Genomic DNA, 22,830 nt, shown 5'->3' on the forward strand with positions numbered 1-22,830 from the left:
AGTGAGCTCTGTCTCATCAGCTGCATGCTGCTTGACCTAACTGACGTGGGAAGACTTCTAAGGAAGACTCCACACACTGACACCTTAACCGATTTTGCCCCACAATATGCTTAACTAGTGATGTCATGTTAGTGTTAGTGTAGGGACAGATTGATGCTTTATTCTGTAGAAACGTCAATCAGGGAAAATCTGGATTCCTGCCCTTTATCTACTGTATCCTGATTCTAGAATTAATCATTTTGTGCATGCTGCATCACCTTAAGTTCATCAGTAGGCTTGGCTTTATATTCACTCCAATGTATTTCTACACCCTCATTTTGAGGTGTTTATATGTTCAGTTATTCTCGGCTTTGTAATAATTTAACTAACTCTACATAGTAGTCTGGGATTCTTAATGACGCGAGGTTCTAGAGCAGATCTAGAACGTGAGACTCGACTCCTTCAAAGGATAGAGTGGTTTTGTTTTTGATGTCCTTTAAGAGATGACAGGGCATGTGCAGGCAGTCACTGATTTTTAATTGTTGTTGTGCTCTTTGTGGGAGGATGCGTCCCTCCAGAAAACTTTAGCTTTTTATGTTCTGATTTTGTACCCTGCTGAGGATGGGAGGTCTGGTAAGTCACATTACGCATTACAAGCCACCTGGATGAGAATGCAGTCTCCCTTAATATGTTCATTGTAAACAGATCACAGTCCTCTGCAGAAGAAAAGTAGTCTGTTTACCATACACATAGTTAAAATACTGATGGGCCAACCCCTATAGGCTGTTAAAGTAGAAGTGTAACTTTTCATAAATAAGTAAATAAAAGAATTTACAAAAAGTAACACTTGATGTGTCAGTCTTAAGCGTCTTCTAGCTGCCCCTGCAATTTGTTCCCTTGGTCCACAATAAAGAGAATACTATCTTCTGTATAGCTGGATATCTGTATACTACGATGATAGTGTACAGGTTGCACTGTCAACTGTGCAGCTTGTAAACAATGCACAGTGACACCTTTCAAAGCTACTGCCCTGTGGGGCCACCTCTCCCCCCACAGGATATGAAGAAATATTAAATATGAAAACACTCATAAGAAAGGAACAGAGCAGACAAAGGGGTTGTGAACCCCTCAAGCCAAAATCATGAAATTGTCTTGGAGTTCAGGAAATTCATTATGTTCTTGGCAGAAATTCTAACCTCCAATTGAACTGAAATGTAATCAGCATTTATAGAGCGCACTGTGACCCTACGGTTATCCTGGCGCTTGAACACTTGAGGCCAGCTAGACTCTGAGTATATTGGAGGGCACGCGAACAGTAGAGCTAAAAAAAAAGCCAAGACAAAAAACTGTTGCCCTAGGAAAGAGCCAAGTCTTCAACTTCTTTCTAAATGGCAGCAGGTTTTCCACCTGCCTAAGTTTGGCTGGGAGTTTGTTCCAAGCCGATGTTACTGCAATGCTGAAGGCCCTCCCTCCTGATCTAAACCTGGACACTCTCGCCAGTTTAGCTGAGGAGGAACGAAGGTTACGCGAGGGGAAATACCATTCAAATCTGCTCTGTAATGGCTTGGGCCCAAGGCAATGCAGAGCCTTAAAAACTTTGCATAGTGAATTGAACTGTACCCTCTTCATAACTGGGAGCCAGTGGAGTTCAGAGAGAGCCTGAGATGCCTATTATTGGCATGGTCTTGTTAGAGCTAGCTTGGCTGCCATCGACTGGATTCTCTGGAGTCTCCCTATCGAATGTTTAGGAGACTCCACCAAAAATGCGTGGCAGTAATTCAATCGACTCAGAATGATACTCCCTACTACCAATGATCTGGTCTGTTTGGAGAGCAGTGGGAGAATCCTTCGGAGCACTCTAATCAGAGCGAAACAGCTACCAGCTGTTTTGTTTACTTCAGACTCTAGACTACAATCAAAGCTGACTCCTAAATTTCGCACGCCCTTGGCGGAAATCAGTGGAGCTGTCACTGGGAGTGGCCAAAACCCAGTAGGTAGTGGTAGGGGAACCTAACCAGCTGAGCAACAAAGGATCTGGTTTTTTTCCCCATTAAATTGTAAATAGTTATTTCGTAGCCATAATTTTATTTATTATTTATTTATTTTAGTGTTTTATAGAGTGCGAACTTGACCCGTTAGGGTATCAGAGCGCTTTACAGAGTCAAAGAGTCATACAAGAGGCATGATAAAACAAGAGTGTACTGTACATTCAGCAGGGGGGTGCTGATTACAAGAGGAATGGGAGTTACAAGGATAGTCAATATTATAGTTGCTGAGAAACAGGCCCCTGGTTTCTTGGTGGGGCGAGGTCGAAGGAGGACGGCAATAGTCTCTGAGGTGGTTGTGAGTGTCATCAGCATAGTTCACAAGACTGATGTTATGTGATTTGATGACAGCAACCAGAAGACTCATAAAATATTGAATTGAATAGGACTGATGGCAGACCCCTGTGGCACATCATGCTGGACATTCATGAACTGTGATTGGTACGGGGGAAGAGCAACCACCTGTTGCCTATCAGAAAGGTAGGATTGAAGCCTCTCCAGTGCCAGCCCTCCTACTCTCGCTCCAGCGAGCCTGGCCAGTATTACCTCCTGATTGACCGTATCAAATGCGGCGGACAGGTCCAGTAAAATCAGAATTGCTGATTGACCCCTGTTCGCCAGCATTCGAAGATCGCCCAATACGGTCACTAAGGCAGTCTCTGTCCCATGTCCTGGGCGAAAGCCAAATTGCACAACCTCCTGTTTCTCGTTGGCTTCAAGAAACTGGGAGAGTGCTCTACTGACTAGTCGCTCTGTGATCTTCACTGAATAGAGCAGCAGGGAGATGGGCCTGTAGTTCTTTGGGCATGCTGGATCTAGCAAAGCTTTTTTCAAAAGAGATGTAATTATCGCTTTTTTACAGCATGTTGGCACTATTCCACTCTCCAGAGATTACTCGCAGATCAGCCTGAGCACCGGAAGTAGCTCTGTTCCTAAGGCTTTCCATATTTTGAGGTAGCAGATCCAACGGAGAGATTGAGGAAATACTAAGGGCTAATTTGGTAAAGTCCTCCTCTGATGGTATATCAAAGTGATCACGGCTACCAGAGGTCTCTGCCATTTCCTGCTCTTGTTTCTGGATGGCTAGATACCTCTGAGACTTTCCATTTTGATACTCCATGGTGGGCATAATTCCCACTTGTAGCCCCTTAATGAATTTGCAAATTTTCTCCTCAAAAAAGGGGGCCAAACCATCACAGAGATCTTGTGTGGGGGGGAATCTCCTTTTTTGTGCAAGCAGAGTTCGTGATATCGTTCACTATTTTAAAAATACTCCAAACGCTATTAGGAGATTTTAGAATAGAGTCAGCAAAGTACTCAGCTTTTGCCATAGTTATTTCTTTTTTATAACTAATTATTGTTTTTCTCCAAGCATTTTTATCCTCGTCTCTATATGTTCTTCTCCATTTCCGCTATGCCTGCTTACTTTTCTTTTTCACAAGTCTCAAATTATCATTATACAAGGGAGAAGAAGGTCTACCCCTTTTTGTAATGTCTTTTAAGGGTGCTAACTGGTTGAAGCCTTGTACTTATTTGATTACAAAAGTTCAAGTAATTTTCATCCACCTGTTTGCCTGCATCAAAAGTCCTATTCACAAAAAACTCCGGCTATGGCGTTGTCTTTCCTACAAGTCCTCTCCAATCCCTTCCTCTGAGATTCTTATTTTCTTCTTTTTTTTGAAAAGGACATCCATACTATGGGTATCTAATAATAATTGGATCTCCACGCCATGTTTATGTAGGGATCTGACATTAAGTAGGCCACACGCAAGCTTATCCTCTTTCCCTAGCTTTACGTGCAACCTGGGAGAAGTAACCCCCTCCATCCCTACGCCTGACTCACCAATATCTCGCAGCTCCCCCTCGTATAGTGAGAGCCCCTTTGTCCTCTGTGTAAAATGCCAAAATGGGCAGAAGGACAGTCGCTGTGGGTGGTCGGTGAGCGGACGGGCGAAGAAGACTGGCTTGCCTTTTATCACGCTCTAGGCGCGCCCGCTGTGCGAGGTCGCGCCAGCGTGTGTTTAATTGCCCCTGAAGGAAGAAAGACTAGAGCGCTGACCCAAGGCACAGCGGGTTCGCTCTAACAGGCGAACACCGCAGGGTTGAGAGTGCTGTTAGGAGTATGTCACAGTATTTTTAAAAAGGACACAGTATAAAAAGAAATTTTAAAAGTAGTGCAAACTACAAAGTGCAATGTGCAATTTTAGCCGCAATCACCTTCAGCCCCCCACACTCGCGGTTAGCGATACCACGTGTTACATGCTGCGCGGTCGCGCCAGCGTGAGTTTAAATGCTCCAGAAGGAAGAAAGACTAGAGCGCTAACCCAAGGCACAGAGGGCTCGCTCTAACAGGCGAACACTGCAGGGTCAAGAGCGCTGTAAGGAGTATGTCGCAGTATTTTAAAAAAGGACACAGTATAAAAAGCTATTTAAAAGCAATTTTAAAAGTAGTGTAAACTATAAAGTGAAATGTGCAATTTTAGCCGCAATCACCTTAAGCCCCCGACACTCGCGGTTAACAATAACAAGTGTTACCACTGTACCGTACACCTAATTTAGTATAGTGTATCTTGTCACTCACAATCATCAATGTATACTGTTTTATTTTCTTCCATTATTACATTTATTATTTATTCCATATTACTTCTGGTATACCAGGATTATATTGAATGTCAGCTCAAGCCCTTCAGTAGTTGCTTCACTGATAGGAACATTTATTCTTTTAGACCCCATCACCATTACAACTGACAAAGTCACTTTGACCATCAGCATTGCAAATCTTGCACTATGGTAATTTTATCACATTTATTTATTTTGTTTTCCATCATTTCACAGTTTATTTAGAGCCGAGCTTCTGTAATCCTGACAGTGCCTAGAAACCAGTAACTGACATTTGCATCCCACACAAACAAATATGAATGTATTAATATAGGCTGTATTACCTGTATACTGTATAAGAGTCGGGTCAGGTTCTGTATGGCTTGTACAATCTGCAAAGCAATGGCAAGGAGTTGATAATTATGTTGACATACAGTTTTCGAACAGCACTTCACATCCTTTCCTCACAAGAAAAGAAACTGTCAATTATTGATTAGATACACATTTGCCATAACTTACCTCTGCCTGTGTGATTCCTGAGTAGCTTCCACACTCCACCTAAAGTAAATATACGATTGCAATGCTTTAACTAATCTGTATATTAATTATGTCAACTTTTCATATATATATATATATACACACACACACACACATATATATGTATATATATATATTAATACATACATACACATATATAGATATATACACATACATCAAGATAGTCAGACAGACAGACAAATAGATAGATAGATAGATACATAGATAGATAGATAGATAGATAGATAGATAGATAGATAGATAGATAGATAGATAGATAGATAGATAGATAGATAGATAGATAGATAGATAGATAGATAGATAGATAGATAGATAGATAGATAGATAAAGAGCCAAGTCTTTTCTTTTTTCTTGAAGGTGGAAATCTCAAGTGTAGTGGGTAGTTTCAATGGGAGTGTATTCCATGTAATCGGCCCTAGATTACATTCTAGTAGCACAAGGCACTTCCCTCCCTACAAAGTGAATCTTGAATAAATATCATTTTTATTACAAAGTCTGGCTTTTTCAAACTTGTAAACATTTCTTACAATTTTAATACATTTTTCCAACCTTCCCAAACGAAATAATAATTAGCAAGTTTGTTATATAAATAGGTCTTCCTTATTAAAATAACAGTAATATCAGCTCTGAGTTCGACTTGTACTCCATATTAAACAAGCATTGGCATAGCCAATAGGTCTCGCCTTTGGGACCTTATAAAAGTTTAGCCATGCAACAGTTGATGTTGTTGCACCAAGGATATTGCGCTGCATAACTAAATACGTTGAAGGCGCAAGGTCATTGAGGGCTGCATCAGGTACCGAGTGGGTGCTTGGCTTTGCCGGCGGTGTACCTACTAGCCACCACCCCCCTCCCGAGACCCATGGTGTGATAAATTATTGCACCACACATATTTTGATTCCTCCGAATAGGAAGGATTCCTCAGTAACAGCAGGTTACTAAAAATTTTTTGTTCTTTTCACACATTGGACCTCTTGGTTAGGGTGAGCCTTTGCACACTCATACCGCCGAGGTTCACACTTTGTTCCTGAAGAATGCCTAGCCAATAGCACCATATAGGCAGAAACATGTTGACCACGCACAGTGAGACATAGCTGATCAATCAATCCAGCCCATATAACGCTCACTCGTGTCTGGTTGGCCAACGAATAAACTTATTTTTGGACACAATCTAGACATTTTTAAACCCACTACACAATCACTTTCACTTGTCACTCAGACAACACTAACCTGCTCTGTAGTAATTCTGGCGGTGAAGCACACTGGGGAGGCACTCGGCCTTCCTGGTGGGGCCCGATGATGAAGCATGTCACCAACTAGGTTGGTGAGTGAGGGCTTTCTAATGAATCAAGTGGGATTCTCCATGCTTGCTCTTCTCCTGAGAAGGCACACTATTTTGTTATTTTGCCCTTACTTAACATCAGAGGACCCAGATTCCTTCTTAACAGACCTTCTTCGTGCTTCAAAAAATTAGTCCACACTGTGAACCCAAGAGAGATTCAGTGAATAAACTAAATATTGTAGTCTAGATAGACATAAAACACAATGAATCATCCGAATGTCTTTAGGACATTGCACTGCCGTTTGTGTATAGGATTGACTGCACCCTGTGTAGATTAAGTAGGCCCCATGAATAGACAATACAATTCTGTACTTTGCAATAGACCTTCATAGACCATAGAAGGGTGTGTAGGACTTTGCAGGTCTTTAAAACAACTTCTGGCATTCTATTGATGGCTGGTATGGTTCTTTGTAAAGTCATTACATTACCAATCCGTCCACTGAAATATTCTGTCACAAATTGGAAACGTTATGGTCACACAGATATTATTTCAGGAAGCACGCTACCAACCTTGGACTTAAACTCGATGGGTGATAAATACATTCAATTTCTGGGATGAATTAGAGATGCGCTGTCACGGTTCTCTGCGAACATTAGGCCATGTATTGTTTAATAATGAATTGTTGAATAGTACCTCACTAGGGCTAGAGCAGTGTATTGTTTTGTGTGATTATAAGTTGCCTGTAGCAGTATCTCAGAGATGTGGGTATACCAACCTGTGGAACAGCATGTGGTCCATTGTTTCTGGATATGAAATTACTCGGTCTGAAAACTCTGGACCTGGTCGTACTGGCTGCTGAGCCACATGTGGAGAGAACGAGCAGCTGCATACAGAGTTGTAGCATGTCCTCACCCACGCCTAGCATCACAGGGAAACAGAAAATGCTCTTTCAAGAGCGGCTGGAGTCTCCTCATCCCCCATCCAACATCCCCTGCCTGCACCGGCCCTGCAAATATTTACAAACTGCTACAATCAGCTGGTAAAATCTGCATAATCTCCCCAGAATCTAGAAAAAACTGTTAAAGAATCCAGTAATTTGGGGTTGGACATGTTATTCCCAAATTCTGGGGTTTTTACGTTGTGAGCCCCAATAACGTGCGTGGAGATACCTGATAGAATTGTTAGTTCCAGCCCTTTTGCCTTCTCACTGAGTTAATAGGGAACTTGAAATATGGATCTGTATGGCACTACTGGGGAGAGAGTTGGGGTGTGGTCTGACTAACCTGTTTGCCTCAGTGAAGGATGGTTCTGTGAGGAGAGACCTGTTTTGTTGGGGACCTGTTTTGTTGGGGTTTGAACACTTCGCCAACCATATGGGTTTCATGCCATGGTGTACACCCTTACTTTCACTCTCTAGTCATATTGACTCTGATGTGGTGTGCATGCCACAAACTCTTCACATTATGAAGTTCACAAACTTGGAACTCATTGGTCAGATAACCATCAGTTCTTCCAGGGTGGAGAAACTGGACAAACACTAATCTCTACACCAAGATGTGTCCACTGAAGGGCACTTTGTACAAGACATTGGGTGCAGTGGCGGCTGCCACAAACAACGGGTGGTGGGGTGAGTGGAGGGAGGGAAAGCGGGAGGCAGAGAGCTGGGGGAGGCGGGCGCAGATGTGTTAGAATATATATATGTATATATATTTCACAACAGGATCCCAACGGTACAACCATCCACAGGAACGGCGCAACACCAGGAAACAGACTATGGGGGCAAAGTTCAAGGTTAGTGATGGCTTATTCAAACATCAAATGTCCAAAATATATATGTATATAATTTATTTTTAAACAGACCAGGTCAGGTATTGTTTAATAATGAATCGTTTAATGGAATCTCACTAAGCTAGAGCATTCTATTGTTGTGGAAGATCTCCTTCAATGCTTTTCTGACTTAAGGCCAGTAGCGTCTCTAGAAATGGACCATAGATTAAATTGCAGAGGCAACCTTCAAAAGACTCTCGTCAAGGGGGAGTTTGTACTGTATGTACATATAGATCTATTTACACTTAAAGCTATAGGAGCACATGCACTAGTATAATCGCCGCTTTGTAGTGAAATACATTTAGGTTTATTTATAGTTATTAATTATTGTATGTATTGTCAGGGACAGCATTCAAGGGCAGTGGTTGGGAGGAGACAAATTGAGCTGGGAGACGTGACACCTTTCCTCCCTTCACCGAGAAGCTAAGGAATAAAGGGGAACAGAGCTTCTAAATGAAAAAAAACCTTTGTGTGTTTCAGTGAGGCCCTCGTGTGGAATCTTCGTAAGGAGTGTGGTCTATTCTGTGACGTGGGCTATTTCCGTGAAAGTGAGTGGCTTCAGTGCACCTTGCACACTGAGGAGCGATCAGAATGCTCGTTAAGGGTCAATCGAGTGCCTCCGAGCCACTCAGTAAAACCCTCCCAGTATCCAGGAATGTAATGAGAGCGGTGTATTCACCCCATCTAGAGCAACCCAGAGCGTCACGAGGAGGCTCACCTGAATATTATTAATTACTTTCACCGCTCGCGCAGTTCTCTAGCGCAACCCTAAAGGCATCCAGGCGCTCTCCAGTCAGGCCCCCTCCGAGACGTGCCGGCGGGCGCGTCTCGTGGGAGGCAGATCCGTGACTAATCCCTGGTGCTGCAGGCCCCTTGCGGCGACTTCCAAAGGGGAGGCGCAGCCTTTGTAATGAATATTAATGTACTGGTGCAGTTTTTCTGACTGCGCTCCTGTGGTCTCTGTTGTTAACGCGTCAAGAATCCACGTGGCATAGAATCCTTACTAGGAAAAGTCCCAGACCCTACAGTTAATTGCTGAAACAAGGGATAGGATATGGCTTAATGGCTAGAGCAGCCAGCGAGGGTGTTTCTGCTCGAGATGCAGATCTCCACAGCAGACCAGGTAAAAAAAACGAGATGTTCATCACAAATCTTAATTAAAAAAAAAAGCTTAATTGGGATTCTTTTGTGTATATTTCCTCACTGTTCAAAAAATGACGGATTTAGTGCAAAACTGACTAAGAACGTGTGGGTTTTTTTGTGGGGAGAGGGGTAAACAGGACTCTATACAACCCGATTGTTAAGTTGTTAGTCCCATTGCCATCGTGTTTGATCCGAATCTGGGACCTTCATATAACTACTCGATCTCTAGAGTGTACATATTATCCACTGTGCTAGCTATCCGTCTGAGACAAACCTGAAACAATTTTGACGAGGAGAGGAGGAGGCAGCAGGGGGAGGGAAGAGAGGAGGGGGCCTGCGTCTGTTTCCCTTGCGGGAGCGAGCAAAGGGAACCATCTGTTTGGAAGTCAATTACAAACAGATGGTTTCAAAGCTTGCTCCCACAAGGGAATCGCCAAATGTGCACGCGTTGCCATTGAAAGCAATGCAATGCGTGCATGTTTTTGGCAGAAATACCAAATCGATTTCGAGAGGTCTCCTCCTAAGCAGCGCATGCCCGCTGCGTAGGCAAGACCTAAAAATAACCATTATCAAAAAGTTGTTAACAGTTTTGTTTCCAATTCACTGGAAAACCACATCACATCTTTTCACTTTTAACTCTAGTGCACAACCTATTCAGATGTCCTGAACTATTTTGCAGGTCTCTCTAAAGTACAAATCTATTTTAGAAGTTGGCGTACTTTTACTGACTTCTAAAATGGTATTGCAAAATGGAACAGTAAATAGATACCAAGCCACAATTTGGAGGGGGCTTGTTGCCAAATTGTCAATTAGTATCCTATGCATCAATGGTCTGTGACCTGAGTTCCAGGTGCAAACCACAGAATAGTTACTGAACTCCAAGTTGGGGTGGTAACTCTTTTGCAAAAAGGGTAGGGGTCCCCTTTGTACCCCTTTCCCTTAGTGAATGTTGAAAAAAGTTTCATGGGCCACAGCCAACTCTTTAAGAGACTTTTTCCAAAAAAGGAAACAATTTTTTTAAAGCATCTCTGTTTTCTTTAAGTAAAACGGGCTGCTTTAAAAAAAAAAAAACTTTCCTTATTTAAAGACAATGACAGATATGGTGTCCTGCTGACGCTTGCAGGCCACCATCCATTTGATAGCTACGAATCTGAGTGAGTCGCAATTTGCAACCTTCTTCATGAATATTAATGAGAAATGTTGGATTGCAAACCATTCCATTTGCAATTTTAAGAACTGAGCTATTTAAATAGGTGGGGCCATAGTGGGGGATCTTGCATGTTAGAACCCTGATAAAGAAAGTGGTGACTGCACGTCACAAACATGTCGAATAGCAGTAGGGTGCAGGCTCTTTTTATATGGGGTCACTGAAGAAAACACCTTTAAAGCACGTCCAATGATGCATATTCAAAAAAGCTACAAAACCATAGCTCAGTTTCAGTCCCACTTATTAAGGCACAGCCTTGTACAAATGTCTCATTAACTAAACTAACAGTAAAACAGAACTTGTTGTATCTATAGCTGACCAGAACCAAGGAGTCCAGAAGCACAACAGTCACAGTCAACAAACATAATCACCCGCTCCGGCTGCCGATCAATAATAGGTATACAGCTAGAATGGTAAAAATCAACTTATACATGAAATTCAATAATGTTGCCCATATGTCTGACAGCAATAATTCCAGTTAGTTTAACTTTTACAGTGGCGTTCCCACCTTTTCCAAGTTCAGAGTGGCAGCCCTCAAGGAGCTGTTCCCTGTTGTTTATTATGACATTTTCACATGGAGGCCTTGAGCGGCATCTTCATAAACATGTAGACCCAGCCCACCCATTCGCTGATGCTATACACACTTTATTGCAAGTTGTAGCAACATTTGCCTTTATCGATAGAATGGTTTTCATTGAAAATTGTTCATTTAAATACATTTCCTCTAAAATGTACTTTAAAAAAATTAACTGATCCAAAGAGTTACATGAGCAGAAATACAACTGGCAATAAATCTTTTACTAATCTTCATTTATAATAATGTGTATTACTATCCATCAAAAACCTATATTTATTGGTTCACATGTTAGAACACTCTAAGAGAACCTATAAGATTTTGGTAAAGTATGTTTGCTTAAAACAGTTACCTTATCCTCTCGGGAAGATTCCTCAATTTCAGTTTGAATTTGACAGACACTGAGATCTGAGTCGCAGGAGCCTCCTTCTTTAACCTCTGTGTTCAGAGCTGAAAAATGGAGAATTGAACATAGCGTCTATCATAAGGAAATCTGCACACTAGCATTCATTATTTTTGAGCACCAGGAAACCCTTAGATATGGTAGTACCAATGTCAATGATTTATGAACATCTTCGTATTTAGTTATTGTGAAACAGAATTAATGTACAACTAAATTTCCATCATTATAATCAAGAGCATTGTGCTTCCCGCCAATCATCCCGCGCTTGATCTCAGCTTTGATGTCTTACTATTATGATTTTCATTGTGACATTTTCTGCCCACTCTACCACATCTGTTAACCAGCAAGTGAGAGCGACAGGCAGTATTTAATTTGTAAAATGAGGAGTGCTGGTGCTCAAAGCTCTTCTTAGTAGCCTGCATCCTGCTCTAATAATGCCTGTGTGCCGAATGCGTAGTCTTGAATCCTCCTCATGCCTCTGTAATCCGTTATCAGATACTCCATGATCCTTTATCTCTCTTGCAAGTTCCATATTTCTCCCTTTGTGACAGTTTTTCCTTCTTTCTCTTTCTCCTTCTTTTGCGTGTGTTTGTTTTTCTCTTTGTTGCTGTCTGATGAGGAACGATACATGTTTATCCCTAGAAATGAGTTCTGGTGGGTCCCACTAGCAACCACCAGCTCAAATTATGCACTGCAGGAGCAGTGTTTCAATGTCAGTGTGTAGCAATTAAATGTGTGTCCAGTAGTAGAGCTAGTATAGAGTTTAAGTGGGACTTCTGTTTTTCTATTTTTTTGTAGTTAACCCAAGGACACAAACCTTTGGGTGCAGTAGCCATCTTGCCAGTTATTTCGATTGCGTGCTGGGCACTGGTTTCCAGTTTTTAGTGAATCTTTGGCATGCCTATAAATATGGTAAAACCTGAACGTGGTTCTTGACGTCCTGAACAGAAATACAAAGCTACCTGAAGCATCTTCCCGAGTTTCTGGGGAGTTAGATATTTGAAATATTCCCATACACACCCATTTTACATTGGGGTTAAGGTAATACATTGCTACACGGATAATACATTTGCTTTTCCACATTTCCATCATTGTACCAAAGTCTACTGGAACAGGCATAGAGGTCCATAAGTCAAAAAATTGTACAGATGGCAAAGTGTATTCTCAAGGGGGTGTGCATATCCTCAAAATACACAATTGGAAGTAAATTGTAGGCATAGATTTGCAATGCATGCATTTTCTTTTAAATGATACCCTGTGTCTTGGTAGTGAATGGACATAAAGATTGAACATGAAACAGTTCTACTGGAAATATAAGACAATCTTTCTATAAAGTTTACTTCTACTGTAAGAAACTTTCAGTTTTCAGCTGTCAGAAATGACATCAAGTGCCATTTGCACAGCACTTATCACAAACAGGTTTGTCTTTGACAACTTGTGTTAGTTACAGTTATTAGACATAATGAGCATCAGCCTTTGAAATTTAGAAATCAATGTCAATCTGTGATACTGAAACCTGGTGACTTAAGGTTGCTCACTATTCTTTCAGACAGTTACTATTTGAAAAACGATGGGGCATATTATCAACAACTAGAGATATTTATCGCTAAATAAGCTTAACGACATTGTTTTTATCGCCGCGCATCGCCGGATTTTATCGCAGAGATAACATGCTATTAGCAACGTTTATCTCCAAAGCGATAAAATATCCGGCGATAGTGGCGAAATGCGTGAATATCACTAGAAATTCAGCGATATTCAGGCATTATCGCTAATAGGGACTTAACCTGAATATCCACCTCCCATTGGATATACAGGCTAAGAAGTGGTCCAATAGCGGCGATAATTTCATTTCACCTGCCTTGGTAATATGCCCCTATATTTGCAGTTCAGACAGCACCTGTGTTGCTCATAGAATATAGGTTTTCTGCACACCCCATTTATTTTGACATAGCAGCTCATGTTGAAGACAGCTCTCAACACCACCATCATCAAATACAAAAGCACTTCACAGAGCCAGACAAACACAATCCCATACCTACTGTGTATTAGGGGCAACTTGGAAAGTTATTCAAAAATATGTATCACAACAGTACTTAGTGCTATATGAATTAAGGCAGAATGACTTTAATAAATGTGGAACAAACTGCGGTGTGGGCACCTACTGCATGATTGTTCTTACTTCTACTATAATGTCATGCCATAAGGCCAACCATATTGTACTTACATTCAGAAGATGATGCCAGGATTTCATCTGCGCTGTCATAGGATGCAAGTCTGTTTGGTGAAGCAGATGTTTCAGAACTTTCCTCCAGTGAACTGATAGTGCTGTCAAGTTGTGAAGTTACAGCCATCTGGAGACTTTCAGCTACAGAGAAACATATTGCTCATTACAAATATTTGTAAATAAGGTGTTACTACATTATCAGATCATTTGTGTGTTGAGAGCACCATTGAAGACACTGGAGTAGCTCAGGGTCATTGATGTCTGGTATAGGCCTCGGCTCAAACATTTCAACGTTTTTTTACCAGTTTCTCCTTGTATAATTTAGAACATTCTACAATGAGTGTGTTTGCTTGTTGTTGAAGACCCTTACTCTCAAAGTAGGCTCGAACATAATTTTAGGGCCATAAACAACCAGGATAGTCTTCAACGGTGGGAGATCTGAAGAATTTTGCCGAAAATAGTTGTGATTACACTACATTAGAGTGCTGCATATCAAATCATCAAGATGCAGGAATGTAAGATATCTCACATTGGACTGTCACATTAGACTGTCAGTTAGACATGTTTTTGTTACATTCTGTGACCCAGGATACAGCCTGCAGGCACCAAATGTTTGGTACAAGAAAGTGGCACTTTAAAAAAGTGGCATTTTCAGAATTGTGACTTAAAATCTGGCTTTACCATTAAAGAGGGTTTTACATTGCACTGCACCCTGCCCTATAGGATGTTAGGGCTTATCCTAAGGGTGAGTTACATGTATTAAAAAGAAAGGTTTAGCCTGGGCAAAACGTTTATTTTGCCAGGTTGAAATGCAGTTTAAAACTACACACACAGGCTGCAATGACAGGCCCGAGACATATTTTGGTGGGCTACTTAAGTGGGTGGCATATTCAGTGCTGCAGGGCCACCAATACCATTAAATGTATAGGCCCTGGGTACATGAGGTACCAGTTTACTAGGGTCTTAAAAGTAAAGTAAATGTGCCACTTTCACCATGTTTCAAGGTGAGAGCACATTCACTTTAGCACTCTCTAGCAGTGGTAAAGTGAACCGAGTCCCTGGCCGAAACAGTATGATACAACTGCAAGTCAGAGGAAATAAGTTATGGTCTTGAGTGCCTGGCAGTTATAGCAGCAAAATCGATGGGTGGATAGGAGGGGTTGTATATTCGGCCCTAGTATCGTCTGTCTTTATGTGCAGGGTTTTGAGGTGACGCACATCCTAAATCATTCACACCCATTCTCCAGCAACATCAAGATATGAAAGCATTATATTGATAATATCTTTTATCATTTGAAGGGGGGCGAGATTGAGGCCCAAGATATCACAAATTGGATAAATAGCAGGGATCAATTCTTAAGATTTACAATAACCGTAAACAGGAAATACATTTCTTTCTTGGATCTGCATATACAGGCCTGAGATACCGGCTTCACAAGTGAGGTCTGAAACAAATCAACTGATTGAAACAATCTTTTGGGATATGATAGCTTTCACCCCAATAACCCTGCGGAATAATTTACCCATTGCATCGGCCAGTTCCTCACACTTAGAAGAAACTGCTCTGAGAAGAAAGACTATAAACACCATGCTGGCCTACTTGATTAAAAATGACATAAGGAAAAATACCCGAAAAAAATAATCCTAAAGGCAAAGAAAAGACCCCCCCACTAGCAACTTCTCTAATCTTATGGGAAATCCAAAGAGGATCGTCTGAGCTCTGTTACCACATACATCACGCATTCCAACAGCGTTTAAAAAAGTAATAAACAAACACTGGAGGATACTAACCTCATTAAAACTAGGAAAACCAATGCTCATGCACAAAAGCAGCAAGTCACTGAAGGATACTTTAGTCCATACTAAACTAAAAATAATTCCACATAACAACTCTTTAAGAACAATATGGAATCATCCTATGGACAGTACCCCCGTGGGCTTTGTAATATTTGCCCCTTAACTAGGATAGTCAAAGAACTAGATGTAGGGTTGCAATCCTCCTGGACTTTGAAACACCATATCAATTGTGACTCCAATAATGTCTTCTATGTAAATATTTGACCGTGTGGCCTTAAGTATGTAGTAATGACAAGGTGAGAAGCCTGCATTAGGATAAATGAGCATAGAAGCACAATGGGATGCAGGAAGATGGAGACAAAATTGGTGAGACACTTTCTGGAGAAAAACCACACTGAGAATAATCTTGAATGGTATGTCATAGAAAAACTTCCCGCAGGAGAAAGCAATATGGAAGCAAAGCTGCTCCGTTGCGAACAGCGCTGGATATGTCACATCAATAGCTCCGTTCTGGGCTTAAATGAAGATGTACAATGGCTAGAGCTTTCAAGGGAGCGATGTTAGTTTTAAACATGTCAGACCGGTCTCCCTGTTACAAAATGAGGACATTTTTGCAAATAAAATTCACTACAGATTTAGGATACCAGCTTAGATTTTTTTTGGTTTTGGGACACATGAGTATAGCCAAATCCTCAAGAGTTTAAGTTGACATTTTATAGAATATACAGATCCCACTGGGATTATATAAGCATCATAACTACAACTACAAGTTGGTGGTAATTTGCGATTTCTTAATGTGGATTTGCAAAAAAAAAGCTTGATGTATAGCATTTAAGGAATCACCAAATTGCGATTCCTTAAATGCTTGAGCAAAATAAGGAATCGCAATTTTTGCAATTCCTTATTTTGCTCATACATACCAAAACACAGTTTGCGATTCCAAACGCCGGAATTCTGCAAATTCCGGCGTTTGCGAATCGCAAACGACTTCTTACATCTGGCCCTTAGTGTCCGAATTTAGAATAAAGATATTCCCCAGGGAGAAGGGATCCATCTCTATGGAAGACACAACCAGGTTACTCTTTGGAAATGAAGGGGTTCATAAGTGGAAAACCAAAAAGAAATTGCATACCACTGTACTTGCTACTCCCCAATTTCTACATTTCAGTTGTTAGTAAACAAAGTAAACAAGGTTTGATTTGCTTTGGACTGGCTGCAAACCTTTGTGTGCGTAATAGTCAGTGTTCTAAAACTCATTCTAGACTTTACCAGTGAAGCCATGAGTTTTAGGTACTTGCACCTTATAGTTATTTCACAGCTGACGTCACACTTTATGCAAGCATAGTGAGCGTACCTTCTCTCAAAGCAGCTGTCAGCAGGGATGTAGCATGTGGAATTTCACATGGGTCAGGCTTGACAAGAAGGTGTGGCTCCAGGTGGACATCTTCACCCGCACTCATTCCTGCAAGTTCGGCGTATATATGAAGCTTCTCCTCCAAAATACCACAGATTTGCTGATCCTGGTTACTAAGTGATTCTATACAATGAATTAGTGCACCAGGTGTCATTATAATTAAATATTATTTGTTGATTAGAATTATTTCAGAAGCAAATTGTAATGCATAAAGACAAAAAGAAATGAAATTCATAAGAGTTTATTTTGAGATGCTTTAAGATAGTTACAAAAGGGGGTGGTGATGGACGGAGCATCTGAACCAATCAAACACTCACACCCAGTCAACAGATCTGGGTTTAATCCATCACCGTTCTTTAGCCCCCTCTGCCACCCCAGTTCAGACATGGCTATATGCAAATCAGTCTGACCCTGTGCCTCATGGGAACAGTCCAGCCCGAACTTCCAAGCCATGCCTTCCCTGGACCGGAAACAAGCTTCCGAGGACCGGTTTCAGGATGCTTGTTTCCCGTCCAGGGGAGACATGGCTTGGCAGTTCGGGCTGGACTGTTCCCATGAGGCACAGGGTCAGATTGATTTGCATATGGCCATGTCTGAACTGGGGTGGCTGAGTGGGCTAAAGAATGGTGATGGATTAAACACAGATCAGTTGACTGGGGGTGAGTGTTCGATTTGCTCAAACGCTCCGTCCATCATCCCCTTTTGAATTGCTTTAAGATAGTTACAAGCATTAATCTCTTACAAACGAACATACATTTTTAATATAACTAATGCAAGAGAAACACATACTGTGAGAACTACCTAAGTAAACTAAGCCTAATTTTCTGATCATTTTTCACTAAAATGTTTCCACGAAGATCTGATATCTGAAGGTTTTTGTTCATTTAGCTGCGTCTGATAGCTGGCACGTTTTATTCTTTCAGCTAAGTAAAACAGATTACGCTTTCTATTCATTTAATTAGATTTACCACCTCAGTTTCTTTTATTCTTTTAGCTAGATCTGATGACTAGAGCATTTCACTCTTTAAGCTATGTCTGATAGCCAAGGTTTTCTATTTTTGTGGTTAGGTGTGAAGCTTTTTATTCTTTGAGCTGCATCTGAAAGCCTAAGCTTTTTATTCTTTCAGCTACATTTGAAGGCAGATGTTTTTTATTCTTTTAGCTACATCTGACAGCTAAAGTTTATAATTCTTTCAGCTGGGTGTGACAGCTCAAGTGTTTCTTTCAACTATATCTGACGGTTGAAGTTTTCCATTCTTTTAGCTGGGTTTGGCAGCTTACGTGTGTTATTATTTAACAAGGTCTGACAGATGTAGATTTTTTTTCTTTCAGGTAAGTCCGACAGCCAAAGTTTTCTATTTTTTTGACTGGTCAGATATGTCCCCTCTGTCCCAAGCATAGGGAGTAAAGTTGTGTTTCATTGCATTAGCTTATCGGGTGATCTGCACAATGCATGAGATGACTAGAAATGGCAGATGAGGGTGTTTTTGTGGCAGAAAAATATTATTTCATAGAGACTGGTTCTATCGCAACTAATATATAGCAAAAAAAATAGTACCAGCAACTAAAAACGTTGGATCGAGCCACTGTGAGACAAAAATGTTTTAAATGGCCTTCTTATATTTTTGCAAGAAATATTCAGGAATGGAAATACACCGTAGATTAGCTTAATCACCTGCACAAAGGAGGGAGGGCCTTTAGAGATAAGTGTACCACAATGGCATGATGTGTCTTGTTCACAAGATGCACAAGTGCAATGGCAGACATGCTAATGGTACCATGCTTGACTCCTGTGTACCTGCATCTTACGGAAACACTGCTCTGCTCAAGCTTGAGTGCAGATCGATTTTATATATTTCTCCCTACAAATTTTACATGCAGAGTCTCTTTTGTTCACCATATGGTGTGGACAAGGCCAGCGAATATGAAGAACCTGGCCATGAAATCATGAGTCCCCAACACTATATAGGTGTCAATTCCATCTCTGAATCGGTGATTTGTCCATTTTCACATAAAGGAATTTCAATTTATACATATAGGGCCTCATGTAGGTAAATGGTATTTACCGATTCATAAATACCGAATTTTACCGATTCGGTATTTACAAATCGGTAAATGCTATGTAGGTAAATACTCGGTAAAAATTACCGAATCGTTAAGATTCGGTAATTACCGAATCCGTATTTACCGATTCGGTAATTGCCATTGATTCCTATGAGCCTTGAGGCCCATAGGAATCAATGGTAATTCGATTCGGTAAATTACCGAATCGGTAAATTTACCGAATCTGTAATTTTTAAGGCCCCTACATCTCAAACTCCAAATACCGGTCGGTAACGGCCGAAATAGGCCGTTACCGACCGGTATTTGGCCACCTACATATGGCCCATAGTTGTATATATTTATAGTGCACATTTTGGGCATTTTCATGAAATGGAACCATTCTTTATCATGCTCCTTTCCTTTACATCACACCGCGGGTAAAAGAACATATCATTTTCAGAGATGTACCTTGAAATTTTTGAATTTTAACCATTCTTGCCTCCGCCGCTCGTTTGTCCTCATCAGATTCACAGTTGTTCCCTTCTTCCTCCGGGCAGCTTTCACACAAAAGGAAAGAAATTAAAAAACAACACCTTAATATTCATTCAAAAAAGAAGAAAAAGAAAGCTGCAACCTTACAAGGTATTCATTGACCTTTTCCTAGAACTGATTTTCAGTATTGTATTATTAATATAATGTTCCCCAGTATATGAAAGTCTCCTTTGCTACCAACTGTGGATATCTTAAAACCCACACTCATTAATTACTGGGTGTAAACAACTATCTAAATCTTAATTCCTCTTCTCTAAAATAAGCAATAGTTCAGATCCAGAAATGACGATTGAACATATATAATGGTTGGAGTGACACCTCCGCTTAACATCCACTCAAAGCCACTCAGTTTAGCCCTATAGACTAACCTCTAATTCAGAACATAAATGTCCAAGAGAAACCAGATACTATGGTACCAGCTTTGATTGCTAAGTAAGATAAGGCTCTACCTCTCTTAAACACACTTCAGAAGACTGCCAAAGCCATCATTTTCTCTCACCCCTATGGGGAAAGTTCGCTTTATGATTCAACCCAGATCTGTGACTGGGGGTGAGTGTCTGAAAAGGTTCAGCGCTCCGTCCATCATCTCCTTATGTTTGCAATGCCCCGCTCACCAGCAGTCATTTCCATTCTATCCAAATGGGGGGTGCCAAATATACCACAGCCCAACTCATCGAAAAACTGTAAGAAAAAAAAATCACCCTAAAAGATCACAACTGGCTCCCCGCCAGAGTAAAGAATCAATGTACCCGCATAACTGGAGGAAAACTAACCTCTTCATGTGGACTACGTAAAACGAACATCTAAGACATTGTTAGGATCCAAACCAAAATTCGCAAAAAACAAAAAATCGGGAGTCAAGCCTTCTTGATCTATACCCTAGAGATAAAAAAGCACCCCTCCTCCCCCCTGCACCCTCCCCCCCAAGTCCCAGGCTTGCACCAGTACTCTTGCGATTCAGAGTGGAATAACAGAGCATCAACAAAGGCCCTGCTGACTCCTCCGACTACTCACGTAGCAATCACCCCCTCGCCCAGATAAGTTCTGATGCACCTTAGCTCTTTTGCTCGCAACTAGGTTTGTGCTATATGAATACGAATATATGTGTAGGTGCCTACCTATAGCAAAGTTACAATCAACACTTCAGACACAAAAAAACATCCTTCATGAAGTATAAGAAATCCATTTAAAAACCTCAAAAAAGAATAGAAGGGTGAAAGCCCGGTCTTTCTGTTGATGTCTGATGAAAGCGGTATGGTACGTTAAAAAAAGCCATGCATGGTTCTAGCTTCCGGGCACTCTGCTTCTGACAGCACTGCCAGTGGTTGAAGGTGAAACCTTACCTTTGCACCGCTTCCTGGATATACCTCATCCAGGTGTTGCGTTCGTCCTTGGAGTTCGTATGGATCTCATACATTTCAGGCCCTGCCGAAGAGGCACTGATCAGGAACATACCCCTTTCTTCGTTTGCCACTTCTCTTACAATTAGCTTCTGTAGCGAGATCACAGCAGGCTTCTGGTCCTGTAGAAAATGTTTAGCAGAAAACAAAGTTAAGTTTACTCCAGCACTGAGATGTGCCACAGATAACAATGGTGCTCCAAACACTCTGCTCCACACAGCTGCATTTGTTAGTGAGGCCCTTGACTTACAGTCACTTTCATGGTTTATTTTGAATCTGGACTGATATTGCATAGTCCACACTGGGGCAAAGGATCCTGTTATCCAGTTAACACATTGGCAGCTGGGCTGCTGCTTTGTAGTGTACCCTCAGACCGTTGGGCTGCTGTTACATACTCTACATAGGGGTAGATGAGCTGCTGTTATGTACTCTACACTGGGGCAGTTGGGTTGCTCTAAAGTACTCTCCACTGGGGCAGTTGGGTTGCTCTTACGTACTCTACACTGGGGCAGTTGGGTTGCTCTTACGTACTCTACGCTGGGGCAGTTGGCCTGTTCTTACGTACTCTACACTGGGGCAGTTGGGTTGCTCTTACGTACTCTGCGCTGGGGTAGTTGGCCTGTTCTTACGTACTCTACACTGGGGCAGTTGGGTTGCTCTTATGTACTCTGCACTGGGGCAGTTGGGTTGCTCTAACGTACTCTACACTGGGGCAGTTGGCCTGCTCTTACGTACTCTAAACTGGGGCAGTTGGCCTGCTCTTACGTACCCTTCACTGGGGCAGTTGGCCTGCTCTTACGTACTCTTCACTGGGGCAGTTGGGTTGCTCTTACGTACTCTTCACTGGGGCAGTTGGATTGTTCTTACGTACTCTACACTGGAGCAGTTGGGTTGCTCTTACGTACTCTACACTGGGGTAGTTGGGGTGCTCTTATGTACTCTGCACTGGGGCAGTTGGCCTGCTCTTACGTATTCTTCACTGGGGCAGTTGGCCTGCTCTTACGTACTCTACACTGAGGCATTTGGGTTGCTCTTACATACTCTGCAATGGGGCGGTTGGGTTTTTCTTACGTACTCTACACTGGGGCAGTTGGCCTGCTCTTAAGTACTCTGCACCAGGGCAGTTGCGTTGCTCTTACGTACTCTACACTGGGGTGGTTGGGTTGCTCGTACGTACTCTGCACTGGGGAAGTTGGCCTGCTCTTACGTTGAATACCCTGGACAGCTGGGCTGCTGTTCAGTAGCCTGGTCTAAGGAAGCTGGGCTGGTGTGTGTAGTCTGCTCAGTGCTACTAAAATAACTCACAGCCAGGCTACAATGGCCACAAAATGTATGACAATGAAGACTGAACTCTCGGACTCTGCTTCAGCCCCACAAAGACAGGGGCAGCCATAAAGGAATGTCAGACAAGGAGTTCACATCTTGTATCCAATGTGAGTCTAAATACACTGAGCTATGCTGCAGCTAGCTTATTACCTAGCACTCTGTAAAAGGCTGCAGGGCGACTTCTTACTCTATCAAAATGCAAAACAAATTAATAAACTGAGGCTCTGTTCATACATTCCTACCTGTGCTTCAAAGATGCCCAGCAAAGTACATAGAGAAAGCAGAAGCGACTCTAGAGCTCTCAAGCTCCCCAGATTCACACGTGACTCATCCATGGCAGGTTTTAGTTTCACGTCTGGGACTTGTAGTCCTGTTTATCTCAGTGTAAAATCGGGACTACAAGTCCCAAAATTTAAAGCGAAAGACATCGTCTGGCAGAGTTAGTCATGCATTA

The 22,830-nt window shown here is 41.7% G+C and overlaps 1 protein-coding gene across 1 annotated transcript in view; it reads right to left on the reverse strand.

Moving 5' to 3' along the window:
* The window catches only part of ARHGEF28 (Rho guanine nucleotide exchange factor 28), a 1,107,856-nt gene that overhangs the window by 82,740 nt on the left and 1,002,286 nt on the right, over positions 1-22,830 (reverse strand). Inside the window, exons 28-34 of the mRNA XM_078675262.1 lie at positions 20,994-21,172; positions 19,567-19,655; positions 16,996-17,178; positions 13,845-13,985; positions 11,567-11,664; positions 5,142-5,180; positions 4,967-5,014 (exon numbers count right to left, since the gene is read on the reverse strand). Coding sequence (XP_078531388.1) covers positions 4,967-5,014; positions 5,142-5,180; positions 11,567-11,664; positions 13,845-13,985; positions 16,996-17,178; positions 19,567-19,655; positions 20,994-21,172 — 777 coding nt within the window. The remainder of the gene's footprint in view (positions 1-4,966; positions 5,015-5,141; positions 5,181-11,566; positions 11,665-13,844; positions 13,986-16,995; positions 17,179-19,566; positions 19,656-20,993; positions 21,173-22,830) is intronic.

Source organism: Lissotriton helveticus, chromosome 2_1 (genome assembly GCF_964261635.1).
Source record: "Lissotriton helveticus chromosome 2_1, aLisHel1.1, whole genome shotgun sequence".
NCBI classification, from domain to species: domain Eukaryota; kingdom Metazoa; phylum Chordata; class Amphibia; order Caudata; family Salamandridae; genus Lissotriton; species Lissotriton helveticus.